The 18,477-nt window shown below is 38.0% G+C and overlaps 1 protein-coding gene across 6 annotated transcripts in view; it reads right to left on the bottom strand.

Moving 5' to 3' along the window:
- vti1a (vesicle transport through interaction with t-SNAREs 1A) overlaps positions 1 to 18,477 on the bottom strand; it is a 119,778-nt gene that overhangs the window by 91,784 nt on the left and 9,517 nt on the right. For all 6 annotated transcript variants that reach the window (XM_040135339.1, XM_040135342.1, XM_040135340.1 and 3 more), the window contains exon 4: positions 3,578 to 3,655. In XM_040135339.1, the coding sequence (XP_039991273.1) occupies positions 3,578 to 3,655 (78 nt within the window). The remainder of the gene's footprint in view (positions 1 to 3,577; positions 3,656 to 18,477) is intronic.

Here is an 18,477-nt window from a genome sequence, read left to right as displayed (position 1 = left end):
CATCAGACATTATTATTGCTAATTATTACTGTGTTTTTCACATTTAAAGATTTTATAGTGTTTTTGTTAAACATATTAAGGTATTGAGTCCTGGTAATCTTTTAGCAAAAGAAACACAGTAAAAAATAAATTTAAATACTCACTGATCTAGAAAAAGGCAAATGTCACTTTCTATAGCCTGGATTTTTTAAGTGCGTCATGACCTTAATTCACAAAGAGAAATAAGTTTTAATATAAATATATTTTATACCTCTTATGGTGTACAATAATATTAGGAAACTACATAACTTGGGATTTTATTAATATTATTTTACATTTCATAATTCTCATTATTATGTTGATATGAACTGAGAATTAAGAATGAAGCTGTGGATAGTGTTCTGGGCCTTAAATGTCACATTCAACTACCACTATTTTTCCTGATGTGTTTATGCATGGATAAAAAAACACAACATTTTACTTTTTTTTCCTTTCATTATACAATCATATGATAAAAAAATATATAAAATAAATTTGATAATTATTGACAAGAGTTATTATTAATTTTTAAAACAATAATTACAAAAATATAAACAGCCATTTCCAAAATCTATCATATAATATCTTTTCAAAATATTAATTTCACTGATACATTTTTATTATTTCAACATTTTTCCTTGAAATGTGTAAATTCTAGATTTATAAATACTACTTTTATATATTTTTGGATCAATTTTTAATGAAAGAGAAATAAGATTCAAAATGCAATGTGATACATTTTTTCAGATTTTTCTTTGACAAGATTTTGATAGAACCCACCAGTGTCTCAAACGTGACATTTCTGACAGCATATCTCCTTCCAACTTCTGCATAAAATGTCAGAGTCACTTTTGTGTCTCGCTAATTTGCCAGGAATATGCATATCAATTACACATCTTGGCTCGTGATACATACTGTATGTTTCTAAGATGTGCAGTTCATGGGTCATCATTGAAATGGTAATAGGGAAATGTTCAAAAAAAACAACAAAAAAACAACAAAAAAAAACCAGACAACTTTATTTAGCTTTGCTTAGCTGTGAATCATCTATATATACTCCCCTAAAGCACTGTGGGGCTAAATGTGCAAATATGCATTTGAGTATTCATCTTTGTCTTTTTTCCTTTCATTATACAATCATATGATAAAAAAATATATAAAATAAATTTGATAATTATTGACAAGAGTTATTATTAATTTTTAAAACAATAATTACAAAAATATAAACAGCCATTTCCAAAATCTATCATATAATATCTTTTCAAAATATTAATTTCACTGATACATTTTTATTATTTCAACATTTTTCCTTGAAATGTGTAAATTCTAGATTTATAAATACTACTTTTATATATTTTTGGATCAATTTTTAATGAAAGAGAAATAAGATTTAAAATGCAATGTGATACATTTTTTCAGATTTTTCTTTGACAAGATTTTGATAGAACCCACCAGTGTCTCAAACGTGACATTTCTGACAGCATATCTCCTTCCAACTTCTGCATAAAATGTCAGAGTCACTTTTGTGTCTCGCTAATTTGCCAGGAATATGCATATCAATTACACATCTTGGCTCGTGATACATACTGTATGTTTGTAAGATGTGCAGTTCATGGGTCATCATTGAAATGGTAATAGGAAATGTTCAAAAAACAACAAAAAAAAAAACACAACATTTTACTTTTTTTTCCTTTCATTATACAATCATATGATAAAAAAATATATAAAATAAATTTGATAATTATTGACAAGAGTTATTATTAATTTTTAAAACAATAATTACAAAAATATAAACAGCCATTTCCAAAATCTATCATATAATATCTTTTCAAAATATTAATTTCACTGATACATTTTTATTATTTCAACATTTTTCCTTGAAATGTGTAAATTCTAGATTTATAAATACTACTTTTATATATTTTTGGATCAATTTTTAATGAAAGAGAAATAAGATTTAAAATGCAATGTGATACATTTTTCAGATTTTTCTTTGACAAGATTTTGATAGAACCCACCAGTGTCTCAAACGTGACATTTCTGACAGCATATCTCCTTCCAACTTCTGCATAAAATGTCAGAGTCACTTTTGTGTCTCGCTAATTTGCCAGGAATATGCATATCAATTACACATCTTGGCTCGTGATACATACTGTATGTTTGTAAGATGTGCAGTTCATGGGTCATCATTGAAATGGTAATAGGGAAATGTTCAAAAAAAACAACAAAAAAACAACAAAAAAAAACCAGACAACTTTATTTAGCTTTGCTTAGCTGTGAATCATCTATATATACTCCCCTAAAGCACTGTGGGGCTAAATGTGCAAATATGCATTTGAGTATTCATCTTTGTCTTTTTTCCTTTCTGAGTGTGCAAGTTTGCAAATGCAAATTGTTTATTTGCATGTGAGAGTGTGATTGTGTGTGCCTTGAGACACAGTAACCCCTGCAAGTTGACAGCTGATTCTAGAGCTGTATACTTTATAATTAGTCAAAAGATGTTTGGTCATAGGTGAGAGCGACTGCATATGAGTGGCAGCTGTGGAGGTGCGCAATAAGCAAGTGCATCTTAAATGTTAAAAAGCTGTTTGCTGAATCTGTTGATGTACCACTTTTTGATGCAGCTCTACATTTATTCAAATCAACTTAAGTTTAAAAGAACATGTGGCAATTTTTTGGGCAATTAAGATCACAATTCGAGATAACTGTTTTCTTCTTCATTGCCACTTTCATAACTGATGTGAATGAATCTTTTGTGGACATTGCTGACAATGAATGGAAATTGCAAATATGGTCTTTATCTTTGTTTATATTCCTCAAATTCAACAGGCTGAACTAAATTTCAACAGAATGTCACCATCTTTTATTAAACAATAAACCAATTGTGAATATGTTGACAGATAACAGATGTAAATGCCTAAAATGTCAATAGAATTTGTGATTCTTGATTAAAGGCTATTATTCAATAGTAAAAAATATTTAGGGGCTAAACTATAATTTGTAGTATTGCACCTAAATATCTGAAAAAAATCAAAAACGAGAGCCCGCGTCCTTATTCATTTTGAGTATCTGCATTGTGCAGGTTCGCCACCCTTGGAGTTTAAAGACCGATGAGAGGGCTAGATTTACATTCTGCGTGTGTGTGTGCGCTTGTGTGTGTGTTTGTGTGTGTGTGTGCGTGTGTGTGTGTGGACCTTGATGGAGGATGGAGGATCCATTATGGGCCTAAATCCACACCCGGCTGGAGAACAGCTGTGGGATGGTTGGAGTGGAGAGGCCAGGTTTTTTGGATTGAAATTTGTGCTGGATTGTGTGTTTGTGTTTAGGTTTGCATGTGTGTGTGTCAGTCACAATCTGGCTTTGACCAGACACTGGTCCCATTCCCTGAGCCCACTCACTAGCGGCCCAGCTTTGCATTAAACAGTGTTCCTTCCGCATGACTTGGTGACAATACTGTGGTCTCAGCTCTCGATGGCCCCTATGAGGGGCCCACCTCCTCACCCTGGGGGCCAGTCAGCCACCCACACTGGTGTCGGTTGGGCCCTGATTAGCACCTCACCTGGCTCTCGGAGGAGCTGGCGTCATCCCCCAGGAGTTCGTTGCGCACCTCATCACTGTAGGCAATACGTGACCTTTTCTGCAGAGGGAGGAGGATGAGGGAGAAGGACAAAAAGAAGAAGAGAAAGGAGACACAGAGGAGGGAAATATGGCTTAGTACTGTTGTTGATGCAAAAACACAACAAGCATTTCTTAAGCACGAGAGCCCCCTAATGGAACTCTGTGACAAACTGAGTCATACTCATGCAGGTTGTGTGCATCTCTGCCAGTGTGCCTGTGTTTTTGCCTGTGTGCGTGTGCGTGTGCGTGTGCGTACCATTACAACACATGTACTGACAACAAGCATGTCTGGGTTTGTGCCCATGCCTCCTTCCAAGGTGATCTACTGTACCTACTGCACTTGTGCCACAAAAGTGGTGGCAAAGAGCCCCCCCACGCTGCCCACTTAAACAAATACAAGTTGAGGGATAAAAAACCTCATCTTGTGTGCATGGAGAGCCTGTGGAACAGGGGGGCAGGGGAGAGGGCCATGGAGATGTATTATGAGGAAGTATCACTTGTCAGCGCTAAATCTTTTCTGGGGGCTGTCACTGCTGTCATCCCAGTGCAGTGGCAGACTCTGTGATAACACCAATGCTGAGACTCAGACAGGGAATAATTCATCACCCATTGGCGGCCCATCGGATTTGGGGTTTCCTCTCGCTCGCTCTCTCTCTTTCTCTCTCACACACACACACACGCACACACACACACACACACACACACACACACACACACACACACAAACTATCTAACTCGCTCTCTTTCGTTGTCTCCAGATAAGCTAGAATAAGAGGGAATGCCATGTCCAAAAAAAAAAAAAAAAAAAAACACCCAAAAAGACAAACACTCAGACACACAAATTTCATACACACTTCAGAGTGTGCCACCTCCGATTGTGGAAGAGTGGGCTGCCACTGCCGCTTGTTTACAGACGCCCGACCCATGGAAAACAGCCTCTTGGCATGCCCTCTAAACTAAATACACACCAGCAGTAGACACAGAAACTGTTTACTAAGCCTCCTTCGCTTTCTCTCTCTGCCTTGACAGGGTTTCTAGGTGGGCTGCAGGAGGTGGGCAAAATCAAAGACAAACACCAGCATGGGAATGAAAATATCACTTTTTCTCAACACAAATTCTTTCTATTTTTCTATATTTACTTAGTCCTCGACTCTAAATAAATAAAACAAAGACATGGAATCAGTGAAGGAACACCAATTACCTGGTGGGGACATTTCTTTCCTCAAATACAGTACCCTTTCCCACTATCTTTCTATTATCAGTAAAAGTTTGAAGAAGCTATTGCATGAAGTACTTTGATGCTACCTTCCATGAGAAAAGCGCAAACCAAACTTGAAAAAGCTAATTCTAACCTCAAGAGTGATGATATCAAGTTCCTTGATTGAAATAACTTTGGAACCAATCACAATCGAGCCGGTGATTTTTTTATTTTTTTTTTTTTTTTATTTGTCTCTCCTCATAATCTGGAGCACTGAGTGGAAAGTCATGGCTGATGTGATTTGGCTGTTATTATCGTGATGGTGAGGGCCACAGTTCTCTGGAGTAATTACAGACTAGACAGAGGGCCTGATTGACCCAGACCACAAAACCCATTAGATAAAGGGTGCACCCAAACAATACTCAACCGCGGGGACCTAAGCTAACCACAGAACGCCTACTGTGTGTAAAAGAGAATATCGGCAGCACAGACCCAAATGAAACAACATCGGCCCCCCTAACATGCAATACACAGGAGCACTATATCAAAATGTGCTGTTCGAGAGATTTTTCTTGTATTTGTTCCATTCAACACTTGGCTCAATTATTTACTTTTAATTTGTGATAATTGTTACAACACTTAATTATAGGACAGCAAATTCCTATATACCTAGAAAAAACAAGGTAAACTGAAAAGGTAAACTGATTTGATTTTTTAAATCTCACAAGTCAATTAGCTTCCTCAACGCTTAATGATTAAAATAAATACAACAGATATAGTACTCGGTGGCATATAGGTGACATGAAATATACAGAATATGACGTTTTTTGTCTTCACTCTGAAATACATCCTTTGCTGAAATGTCAGAAGAAAATGCATATGTATATTAAAAAATAATTACTGACCAAATATGGTCATTCTAACTAACAAATTTGAATGTTGACTTTAATTTCAATTCTAATGTCAGCATTTTTTTAAAGCCCCATATTTTGTGCATGGGTAAATAAGTGGTCACTGTGTTACTGTTAGATTTGAATGAACCAGAAAGACAATAAGTATCAATCTCAAGACAGCATGTACACTTGTACACAAGGCACACACATATATTGTTTGCCAGGAAAACACCCACATATTTCATTTAAGTCGAGTTACATCTTAAAAAGCTGCAGTACAACTTAGGGGGAAAGACGAATTTACCAGTAATTGAGACGAGGAAGCCTGGGAAAAGCACTGATTTGAATGTTAAGGCTTACGTCGCCTTCAAACCGTATGCAGGGTTTTTTGGTATTTCTAAATAGCTGTTTGTTACAGATGAATGTATGAAGCGTATCTGCAATGAGAACAGAGTAGATAACAAAGAAACTATAAAGAATGGAAAATGTCATTGAAATGAAATTGTTGCCGCTTCTTCCCCTGTACAGTATACACTCCAGTTTTTGGATTCCCCCTCTGGAAAACGACTGATTCCTGAATGATTACTCCCTCCCTATTTGATGTAAAATATAAACAGCTGCGCAATACTGACTGCTTAATAAAGTAACAGATTTTGATTATACGTAAGGATGTTAAGCAAAAAAAAAATTGTTAAGTGCCAACAGGATCACTCTTGAGGTCAGGAAAGCAGATATCAGATACCTGTTCTATAGTCAAAACTTCTATTCTATAAAAGAAATGCACTGAAACTGCCTCATTCTAGTTACAGCATGGGAAGACTGAGCTCTGCATCTTAAGACGAAACAAACTCATCAGGCTTTGTAATATAAAAAAGAATGAGCGCTTTCAGAAGATACCTTATTGCTCAGAAAAGAAAAAAAAAGAGCTTTTTTTTAATCCTTTTGAAAGGTCTGTCTTTTGTCACTTTTTTAATCTTGGGTGAGAATTTGCTTCTATTCCCGGAAGCACACATGAAAAGTACAAAGGTACATCTTAACTTTATGCAAAGTGGCCTGCCTTTAAAACTCTACGCATCCCGTCAAATGCAGCGATGGAGGTGCTGGTGTCCTGTCAAAAACACACGTTTTACCTCTGTTGACATGGATAGCAGACCAAAAAAAAAAAAAAAAAAAAAACCACTCTTCTTTACCCATCAAAATGTAATTACATATGCATGCATAACAATTCATATCAGATATGCTAATCAGTTTGGCATAATCCTCTGAACAGCAAATGATATTTATTTAATTATAACAGATATATGGATCTTTCCTTTGTTAGCAATTTCCTTCTAGTATATGGGCATTGCAAGGGTATATACTGTCTAAATAAACATAATGATTTTTAAGTTCCTACATAGGCCAGAAAGAAGAAAGTAAATCTTAAAAAACATCCATTTAGAGAAAATTTATTAGTAATAGTAAAACAATGACCTTTCATAAATTTAAGCCACATCTTTGTAATGTAAAGGAAAAGCTCCCTATTTACAAAAAAAAAAAAAAAAAAAAAAATCACAATAATTAAAATCAAATAAACCAAGATTCATATACACATTCCAATGCCCTACAACTCTCCTCCTCGCTTTTTGCCCAGTGCAACGAATGACACAAGGACAAGCGCAAATAATTGTGGCGCCTGGAAAGCTGAAAAATGTAAACAGTTCATTAGATGGGAAATAAAAGGCGTAAAAATACCCAGGGGCAGAGTGTAATGAGGAGCCCTGAAGTTCCTCTGCAGACACTTTTTCCCTCCACTTTCCCAAGCTCTTCCTTTTTGCCCTGCACACACGGCTGGTGGCATAGCATAGAGAGTAATTAACCATATTCAATTTACAATTCTATGTTACATTACAGGCTTTTTCACCAGTAGGAGCACAGCTGGGCATTTCCAAATTTAGACTTAATAACTCTTATTTCCAGCTCCATGTGCTTGCCTGAAACTGGCATCCAACCTTTTATTTTCCTAACTTTCACAGTTGCTCTATGAAGGTGGAAATATATCAAAACCACCATTTTAAAAATAACTTTCAGGTGGGCATAAAACGTGCAAATACAATATCCTTATATATCTTGTAAATACTAAAAAATACAAAAGTCTAGTCAGAACTGAAATGACAATGAAGTGGAGTAATAAAATGTCTCTTCACAAGAATGTGTGCTAAACTCAAAGGTTATCTATATCCCTTCCTTTCCTCCCCCTGCTGTGATATTTTCCCAGGTGATGTATGGAACAGTACCAGCAGGTCCCACTCTGGTTCCCCGAGCGGGGGCAGAGGTGGACTGATGCGGCATGGCGTTAAAAGGAAGCTGAGACCTTTAAGCAGGCACAAGTATCACAACAGCATCTTAAATAATGCATCTGTGCTTGGCAGGGGTTTAACACATACACACACGGATGCAGCCAGCACAAAAGAAAACACACACAAATTGTTGCCTAGCATCTTCTACTCTTTAACACAAACAAATTGGGAGAGGTTGTTCAATTAAGTAAGTGCTCTTTTTAAATGCATTTGATATATTATCAGACAAAGGCAAGCAGCTACAGTTGGGATTGTCACAGGAGGGTGTCATTTGTACCTTTGTTTTAATGTGGTCTTTGGTGCAATCGAATCCCCTACTTCTGTCAGTTGTGTGTGTTTGTGTGAGTGCATACGTTTGCACAAGGGCTACTGTATGTAAGACGGAAGCTTCTACGAGCCTTTGTATCCCGGGGAAGCCTCCTTTAGAGAACGTACACGTGCAACATATGTGAACGGTAGCCTGGTGTGTGTTCTTTCCCCTAATAAAAGTGCAGCAGAGGTAGAGAATCTAGAGCCTTAGATAACAGCATGGGGCCTCTCATTAGCTCACAGGTTGGTGCTTTGGTGGCTTCCACACAAACGCCATTGTGTTCCACTTCCATGAAAAACCTGAAGAAGTCTCAACGAAGCAGTTGTCGAAAACACAAATAAAAGGTGAATGATCACCCGGAGCAAGGTAATAAATAAGCCTGCAACATATCCAAACAAGTATGAGGTGAGGAGACTTTTTTTAGGGTGAAAGAGTCTACCAGCTACAAATACATCTAATGTCACAAAAAAAAAAAAAAAAACATGGTCAGAACCAAGTGTGAAAAAAACCTCTCTTTATTAATTTAATTCAGTAGAAAAAAAATGCTAATTCCTATTTTAACACTGTATCACTGAATCTATCTTTTTTTTTTTTTATATTAGACCACAAGCAAACAAGATTTTATCCCTGGGGGAAAACACCTAACCGTTTGCCAGTGGAAGAGTACAGTATTCTGTTAGGGGCCTTTCATGCTTGTACCTCTGTGATACCGGTAGTGTATTTCCCTGTCAAAGTCATTTCTATTGCTAAGTACAGCCGAGATCAGTCAATAAGCCTAACGACTGTACCCACATAGCGAGAGGCCGTAAGACAGCAAAGAGGGGGGGTTGCAAGTGAACGCCAAACAAAAGAGCAAATTCAAGGAGGGCTTTGATTGAAGAAGCACCATATACTTTCTGAAGGCCAAGGGATCATCTCTCAATGGTTATTTCTTTAAGGCATGAGGGCCCGATTAAACCCAATATTAAAATATGGAGGCGCTTCTAATGAAAAATCAAAGGCCCTGTATCCCCTATCACACCCCAATCCTTCTCTCACGATCTGTCGGGTTTTCTCCCCTACCCCATGGTTTGTGTAGTAGGGGACACAAAGAAAGACAGAAAGAAAGAAAGTATGAAAATAAAGAAAGAAGAGAGCAAGAGAGGGAAAGAGGGAAAATGGGGAAAGAGGGAGGGTTATAGAGATGAGGGACCTAGGTGCTGGTGGTGCAAAACAGAGACAGACAGCATTGGTTGGAGGAGTAAATCAATAGAGCAGAGCCGTCGGGGAGGCGGGCAGCCAGGGCAAGGAGAGAGTACTGGAGAGGGAGAACCAGCACAGGGGCCCAGGCTCCGATCATAACGCTGGCTTCTGGCGTGCAGTGGGGAATAAAGTGGGCCTCCCCGGGTCAGCACCAGAGAAAAAGGTGAGATTAGAGGAAAGTGGAGGAGGGATTTTCACAGAGTGAAGGTGGGAAGGGTGGGTGTTGGAGGATGACGAGGAGAGAGTGTGTGTGCAAGGGGGGTGCATTGCAGGATACCTGGCAAGCCAGGGACCAACTGGCCCATTAGCCTGTGGCTACCCACATATGGTTCACTGAACCCTCTGCTGAGAAGAGCTCCTCTCCTATCAGTCTTCCCATCCTTTTTTAAAGAAAGAAATACCTTCACTTTTAACCCTTTCTCTGCTTTGGAAGGAGGCTCACTCCTGACCTCGATTTATGATTCATTTTTGTTTGATGTCTATTCTTGGAGTGTTATCTAAAATTGAAAAATGTAATAAAAAAAAAAAAACCTAGACACAAAGGGAGAGGAGTCGGGCCTGCTGAGCATGTGCATGTATGCGTCCGTCAGTGGACATGCACACAGACAACTGTCTTCTTCAGTGCTTTGCCTTTTCTTGTAATGTGACCATTGTTGGTGCTGAATAGCTAACTCATTAGCATAAGAATACAGCAGCACACACAGGGACTTAGCCAGATCATTATCTCTATATATTTATGTATACTTTGTTATTTCACTAGCCAGAGCACATTCAAATGCTGATGAGGCCAGTAAGGCCCCTTTCCAAAGCCCTTCCAACATGTGCCCTCCTGAACTTCCCAATACACTTACCCGTTTCCTGGGAGTCTGCAGGTTTTGTACTGGAATGTACAACAGTAGTCCAAAAATTATGAGAAATTGCCAACTGAGGGCTATAGACAAGACTTGCTTACACCTGTAAAGCAGTTTTAAAAAACTGAAGGTTACAGAAGAGAACAATCTAAAGTCAACCCAGGAATTGAGTAGAATAGTTGCCAAAAACATAATTTTCTGTTCATTTTTCAAAAGAAGAAGTGGCTTAAAATATAAAAGGACCTCTGCAAAATTCAAAACTACACAAATAAATTAATTTAATGAGCAATTTGATAATTGGACTGTTTTTTAAATAGGCATATATAGACATATATTTTTTCTACCAGGAATCCTTGGCCATTTAATACAAGCACTTAAAGCAGAGAACGTGTTATGTGAAACAGATCATTGCTTAATAAAATTGCAAAAAGTAAATAATGTACAAAAAGCTTGACAATGCAGAACAAACAAGTGCTCTATGGTGATGAGGGGAACAAAACTAAAGAGTTTAGTCTCACTGCAGGAGTAGGCTGATGCTCTGATGGTGGCCAACCTCTGGGATAATTGAAAAAAAAAAAAAAAACCTTAATTCATCTTTCACAATGTAATTCTGATCAAGGCCACAGCCAGATTCCACTGCAGGCTTCAAAAACACCGGAGAAAACGCAAAATTGTTGGTCGCTGAGAGCAAAAACAGTTTCCCTTTCTTTCTGGCACGCTCCCTCATTAGAAACACTTAGGATGAGAGAAAGAAACTAAGTTTAATTGTGTGTCTGCATGTGTGTGCATGTTTGTGTGAAGGCGCTGTGAGCAGGGGTTAAAACATGTGTAAACATGGAGCTTTAACTATTAAAAAACACCAGTAAAGATGCAATGTAAATGTGTATGAGTTCTTCCTCTATTCTCTGAGGCTTTCTTATTAAAAAGCAAATGCCACTGCCTAAAATACAGAGAAAAAACACAGACCCAATGATTCATAATATATTTCATAAATACTTCATGAATCCCCTCACCATACTTAAGCCAGTCTGGCAAAAAAGAAAACACTGTCACCTATTCTAGTACCCGCTTGTCAGCACATCACTGGGGAGTGGGTGTCACATGTCACTTCTGGTTTTCACTACTGCGTGGGACAGCTCAGTGCACGGAAATCAGGGGTAGGACAGAAAGAAGAACAGAAGGAAAAGTGAAGGGGAGGTGGAAAGGGGAGTAAAGAGAGGGAGGAGGGGGGAGGAGGAGGAAGATGGTTTTATCATATCATCGCGCCATGTCTTTATATTTTCCCCCTTATTATCTTTGGCCCCCACTCACTCCAGTCACTCAATCACACAAGCCCTGAGGACAGCGAGGGGACCTGGGAGGGCCTTCACTTCATGGCAGACTCAGCCAGACAAGCGTCTGAAAGCTATACTGATCGCTGTCAGTGTGTGTGGAAGTACGGCGACTTTGGAGGGGCCAGGAGAGATAAGCGAAAGAGGAAACGATCGCGTGGAAGGATAACGGCCAAATTTGCACACTACCAAACAAAACTTGTGCTCCAGGCATAATGCAGATACCCCAACCATACAGACAAGTGTTAATATAAAGAGACAGAGGGGGAGTAGGGGTGATCTGCTTACAAAATATAGGCTATGTGATGTCTCCAAGTCAACTACTGACAAGAACTCATCATGTTAATGACCATGAAGGGATGACGGGCTTCTCTGTCTGGGATACTAATATTTCTCCCATATTTCTTTGTGATAACTTTTCCCTTTTACTACGTGTAACTGTAATATCAGGTTCAGTAAAAATAAGGGTAACACCAGTGTAAAGACTTGCTGCTTTTTCAGCATGGTTTTAGTCCCTTCTCTAAAATTCCTCTAAATCAGTGCAAACATACTTTAAATTGTTAACTTGAAAATGCCCTACTATAGTAGCAGTGGAAAATAAGGTTGAAGGGTGTTGTAGAGCCCCCATTTAATGCTTAACTAATATCACACCTGGCTGACACCACTCTTATGCTGTTCAAGTCATGGCATGACCACCCATACTTAAAGGGGCATTTTCAGCTTCAAAGACAGACCCATCGTTCTTCAATAAAACTGCCATTCAGAATAAAATGATTACTATAATTACTTAATAATGATTATTCACTCTAATTGATTCCATGTCAGAAAATAAGCTATGTCAGTACAACAAAAACAACATTTCAGTGCAGCCGGTTAGAAATCAGTGTCTCCTATAATTTAAACATGAATGATTGTAAAACATTATCCATACATTTTAATTATAAAAAGTAACAAAAAAAAACCAACAAACTATAGCACGTGATATTTTGTTTTTTTTTCCTCTAGCATTTTTTCTCCGACAAACAAATAAGAACATGGCACTTCTGGACAACAAATTCTTTTGTCCTTCTTGTGAACTGTCCTTCAACCCAGATTTGACCCACTGCTGCCATTTAACCATCAAACCCATAAAAATGGTTTCAACATGAGTGACAAAAGGCTAATCTGCAAATGAATCCCATCTTAGAGTCCATAAAGAAGACATGGAAAAGCCTCCAACTCCAAAACATCCACAAAAGGCTTGAGGAAGACATACTATACACAACAACTTCCAAATGAAAGACACGATTCATAAGTAGAGAAGAAGATCTGTTTGTTTACATCTTAAATCTGCACTCAGAGGATATATAGGGGAAAAATCCCTGTCAACTGAGGGAGTCTTTTTATTACTTTTTATGAGTGATTAGACTTTGGTGTCGTTGATGGGTTGTTAAGCAACGAACCATGAAAAGTGTCAATCTGCCTTTACTCCTCTGTTTTTAATAAGACCAAGTAAGCCAAGGCAACCTAAGGCGATTTAAAGTGTCTAACATCCAACTAATGTTGGTCTGTCATGTTGTTGCTTGCGGGAGTCACCATAATGAGGACAAGGGGCAAACAACAAGAACCCTTCAAGATGGATTACACGCAAGGCAAATTTATAATCACTACTAGTGTGGTTAATGTGGGAAGTACAATGGTCCTAAAATCTCCCATCAAAACCTAAATTGCAACATAATTATCAGCATCTGTTTTTAAAAGAAATGACATTAATGATGTCAGAGCTCCTTAAGGCAGATACATAATTTTATGATATATGACTTTGCAAACACTCATTTTTCTTTTAAGGTTGCAAATTTTGCCGGACATAATGAGTTTATGACCACCATCAGCTTAAGTTGGACAGTCCCTGCAACCTTGAATTGACCATGACCACTAATTAAAAAATTCAACATGAACATTCATACAGTAACTCGGTCAAGAGCACCTTCATCTGCCTCTATTTAGCTTGGTTACATTTGGGGAATGCTCTCAAAATACATAACAAGATATTAAATATATACATAAGTATTTGGACAGTGACACAATTTTTGTAATTTTGCCTCCGTACACTACGACAATGGATTTGAAACGAAACCATCAATATGTGATTGAAGTGTAGACTTTCAGCTTTAATTCTCAGGATTTAACAAAAATATCGCAGGAATTACAGCTATTTTTATACATAGTCCCTCATTTCAGAGTCAAAAGTAATTGGACAAATGACTGAAAATCAGTTTCATGGCCAGGTGTGGCCTGTTCCCTCATTATTTAGAGTTGATTCCAAGTTTTGAATTTGAATTTCATAGCTGTTCATGGGAACACTGAATGAAGGAGGCCATCATTAGGCTGAAAAAAGGCTGAAAATTTATCGTAGTCTAAAATCAAGAGATGCCTTCATGAACGTAAATACAGAGGTTTAACAACAAGGTGCAAACCACTGGTGGCCAGGTTAGACTTTGCCAGAAATTATCTAAAAAAGCCTGCCCAGTTCCGTAACAAGATTCTTTAGAAAGATGAAACCAAGATTAACTTGTACCAGAATGATGGTAAGAGAAGAGCATGGCGAAGGACAGGAACAGCTCATGATCCAAAGTATACCACATCATCTGTCAAACATAGTGGAGCCAGTGTTATGGCATCGGCATGTATGGCTGCCACTGGTTCACTGGTGTTTACTGATGATGTGATCGCCATGATTTCTGACGGCCAAGTCAGTCACCTGAGCTCAACCCAACGGAGGATGCTTTTCACTTACTGAAGACCAAACTGAAGGCAGAAAGACCAACAAACAAGCAGCAACAGAAGGCTGCTGCAGTAAAGGCCTGGCAGAGCATCTCAAGCGAGGAAACTCAGCATTTGGTGATGTCCATGGGTTCCAGACTTAAGGCAGTCATCTACTGCAAAGGATTTTCATCCAAGTATTAAAAATAATTATATTTAAAAAAATAATTACCATATTTATCTATGGTGGTCTGCCCAATTACTTCGAGCCTATTAAAATGAAGGGACTATGGCTAAAAATGGCTGTAATTCCTAAATGGTTAATGTAATATTTTTGTTAAACCCCGTGAATTAAAGATGAAAGTCTACAGTTCAATCACATCTTGATGACTTCGTTCAAATCCATTATGGTAGTGTACAGAGGCAAAATTACGATATGTAATGAATACTTATGTACCTCACTGTAACAATTAAAACATTGAACTTTAACCTAGAGCAGAAGGCATTCACATAGAGACAATAGCCTATACTTTATATTGCATTTCAAAAACCCTGGCATTAATTAATTGCCAGTAACGAACACATCACACATGAACCTCAGATGCAGAAGAAACAAATAGCTCTGGGTTTTGGAAAAAGAAAAAACTGGCTTGAGGTAAACTTCTTATAACATCCTTACTGGCAACTGAAAGATGTAGACTGAGCTGTTTGTGATAAAGTCAAGAGTTATTAATTGCTTCTCCTACAGCAAGTTAATTTATTCTGATAATAGAGGACCAAATAAAAATTTTAGTTTCAGTAGTCTGCCTTGGCTTCATCTGAGGAATATTCCAATTTGATACATATCCGATTTGATCATCAACAATGAGTAATCTTATTTGTATTTCCACATTTCAATTGAACAATTTTTCCGTATTCACAAGTTTTGCTTAAAAAGTCCAATGTGCCAGTACATTAAATAGAGGACTCAATGTTTGCCCTAAATGAAAGCTAAATTTCAAGTTATCTCTAGAAGGTCACTGATAACCACTTAAGAAACTGATATACCAAGAAAAATATAATTTAAAAAATGTAATCAGTAACAACAGCTTTTTCATTCCATTCACCTTGGCGTACCTGGCAACTACTGTTCAATATTTCAAGGTTGGCTTACTCTTTGGAAATGCATTAATTATCTCTCTGGGCAGACTCTAGGAGGCATTCTATCTAAAGGATTTTACTAAAGGAAAAGACAATCCAGACATGCTACTTGACCATGACTGTAACTCCAAACAATACCCCAACAGACAATCAGAAATTAGCAAGGGATAGTTCTATCCCTGTGACAGTTCGCCTCATGATTAAATATTGGAAAACACAAGTATGAACAACTATTGCAATATCCATAATGGAGGAGTAGATAGGAGTGAGTGAGCTGTTTTGAAGTTAAGTACTGTACTTGAAGTGAATCAAAATTTGACCGTTTGACATTTTTCACAATTTGTCATAAATTGCATTATGTACTGTGACAACATATTTACCAATCTCATTGAAAGACCAGGTAATTATATGTGTTTCAAAAGGTACACTGATGCGTGGTAATGAATGACATCTTCCTGGTCCTTGATGAAATAGTATACAGCATATTATGACAAATCAACAATAGTTTTCTATTCAGCAAAAATTGGGGTTGATCTAAGGAAATTAAGTCTGCTAAATTGTACCAAAAAAATTACACAGTGACTCTCCTGCTATCAATAAAACTGCCTTGACCATCACTGGCATGCATTCCCACTTAAAGACAGAAAAATGTGCAGTATTCAACAACAAAACTCGCCAGAGTTTGATATTTTATTTCTTCCAATTAACCTTGTCAAGGACCCTCGAACACAAAGCTACTTTAGCTACTGAAAAGACAACAAAAAGTGAACTCACCTCCTGAAAGACAACATAACTATTTCATTCATACTTTGTTTTGCTTCCTTAATTAACTTTCAGAGCATGGGAGCTGGGCAGAGATAAACTAAGGACAATACATAAAGTTGGAACCCAGACTACTATAAGGCACTTTGTATAAAATGGATTTTTACCACAAGGACATTTTGGTGACACTATTTTCAGTCTCTATTACACAGCATAAAGGATGAGGTCACACGTAGTAATAAGTGGAAGGTTTTATCATAGCAAGTCCACTCATACATCAGAAAGGCAAAGTAATTGGTAAATGTGCCCAATATTGTCCTTGTCATGTACCTTAAGTAGAAGAAAATTCTTAGAGCAATACCGCCATCTGCTGCAAAAAGAGATCAACAACCACACCAGCTAATGCAAGCTTGGAGGCATACTGATACTCAAAGTAAAGGTAACACACTCAGAATCATCTGTAAAATGCAATTAAGAGACATTTTCAAACAGTGCAGGTTTTAAAACAGGCATAGAAAAATATGAGGCAGATTTCAATATTGACTTATTCAAGAAATACTCAAGACAAAGTACTCAAAACTTGATGTCTACTTTAGAGTAATTACAGTGAATTTAGGGACGCGCCTTTTAGGTTTGTGACCAACATTTCTGATAAAAATTCAACTAATGTATTAAACAAGCTGGAAGGTTGGACAAAGTTATTTCAATTCTATTTTATAAATCTTACAATGATATTAGGGCTTCAACTTACGATTATTTTCATAGTTGATTCATCTGCTGATTCTTTTCTTGATTAAATCGATTGATTTGGTATACAAAGGAGTGAAAAATCCTCATCACACTCTCCTAAAGCCCAAGGAGCTGTCAGCATATTGCCCTGTTTTGGCCAAGCAACACTCCAAAATCCAAAGATGTTCTATTTACTATCACATAAGACTAAGATAAGCAGCAAATCCTCAAAAATGACAAGCTGGATCTGACAGTGTTGCTTTATGACAGCTTCAGACTGACATCTCATCGTGCCCATGTCATCACTCATCACACATTTACAATTAGCATGTTACATATATTGAGTCACATCCTCAAAAGTGGATTGTGTTTTGTGCGACACAGCAGATATCTGTGGACCCCCACCCTCTGGGAAGGACCAAACATGGCCCTTTGAAGATGGTGGCTCTGATTACCCGATAGATTTCATTAAATTAAGCTTATGTTAGGCCTCTTCTTTGCCTGATCAAAGCCATTGCTAAGAGCCATGCCATTCTACTTCCCCTGACTTGAACAAGCCTGAGTCCATCAAATAGGATTTTCATTGTCCTTTTAAAAATTTTTTCCACACTCTGACTTACACTTTTTTTATGTAACATCCCCTTTGGCTGCTACAATGCCTGTCTGTCGTGGCCCAGCACCTTTAAGACTCCCACTGTCCCCTCTATTGTCACAATGAAGCTATCAGCCAAGCCAACAAAGCTACGTCTCATATATACACCTTTGGGATGCCTGTGTGATAAGTTGTCTTCCTGGATGAAATGGCTGGGTTACAGAGGTCGACTCAGGCCCTGTCTGGAAAGGAACAATGAATGAGGTCTCAAGCTGGCACACCAATGGTAGAAAGACTTCAAACCACGGGTGAATGGGAGGATGAGAGAGCAGGTTAAGGGGGGAGACACCCGTGGGAGGCCAGTAGGGGGTGGGCTTGGGGGGGGGGATTGGGTAGCGAGGGAGTGGAAAGGCCTTGATATCCACGGAAAGCACAACAAAGCCGGAGCTTTTTACATTAAAAAGAAAGGAGATTGCCTTTTTTCCACAAGACGCCTTTCGAGCCAAGTGTCATGTCCTTCCTAGGCCTGCAGGAAGTGAGAGGCTGAGCTCGGCTATAGCATTTGGCACATCTGAGGCAAATCTGAGGGGGCTGAAGTTCTTGCCCTCTGAACACTTGCCATCAGATTTACAGGAGACCAGATATACTAGATGTCAATGTGTGAAATGGGTGATCCTAGTTTAAATGTTCACTGATCTGACCACACCACACA

This window comes from Xiphias gladius, chromosome 9 (assembly GCF_016859285.1).
Source record: "Xiphias gladius isolate SHS-SW01 ecotype Sanya breed wild chromosome 9, ASM1685928v1, whole genome shotgun sequence".
NCBI lineage: Eukaryota > Metazoa > Chordata > Actinopteri > Istiophoriformes > Xiphiidae > Xiphias > Xiphias gladius.
The sequence above is the reverse complement of the archived record's forward strand: the minus strand, read 5'-3'. Positions and strand labels throughout refer to the sequence as shown.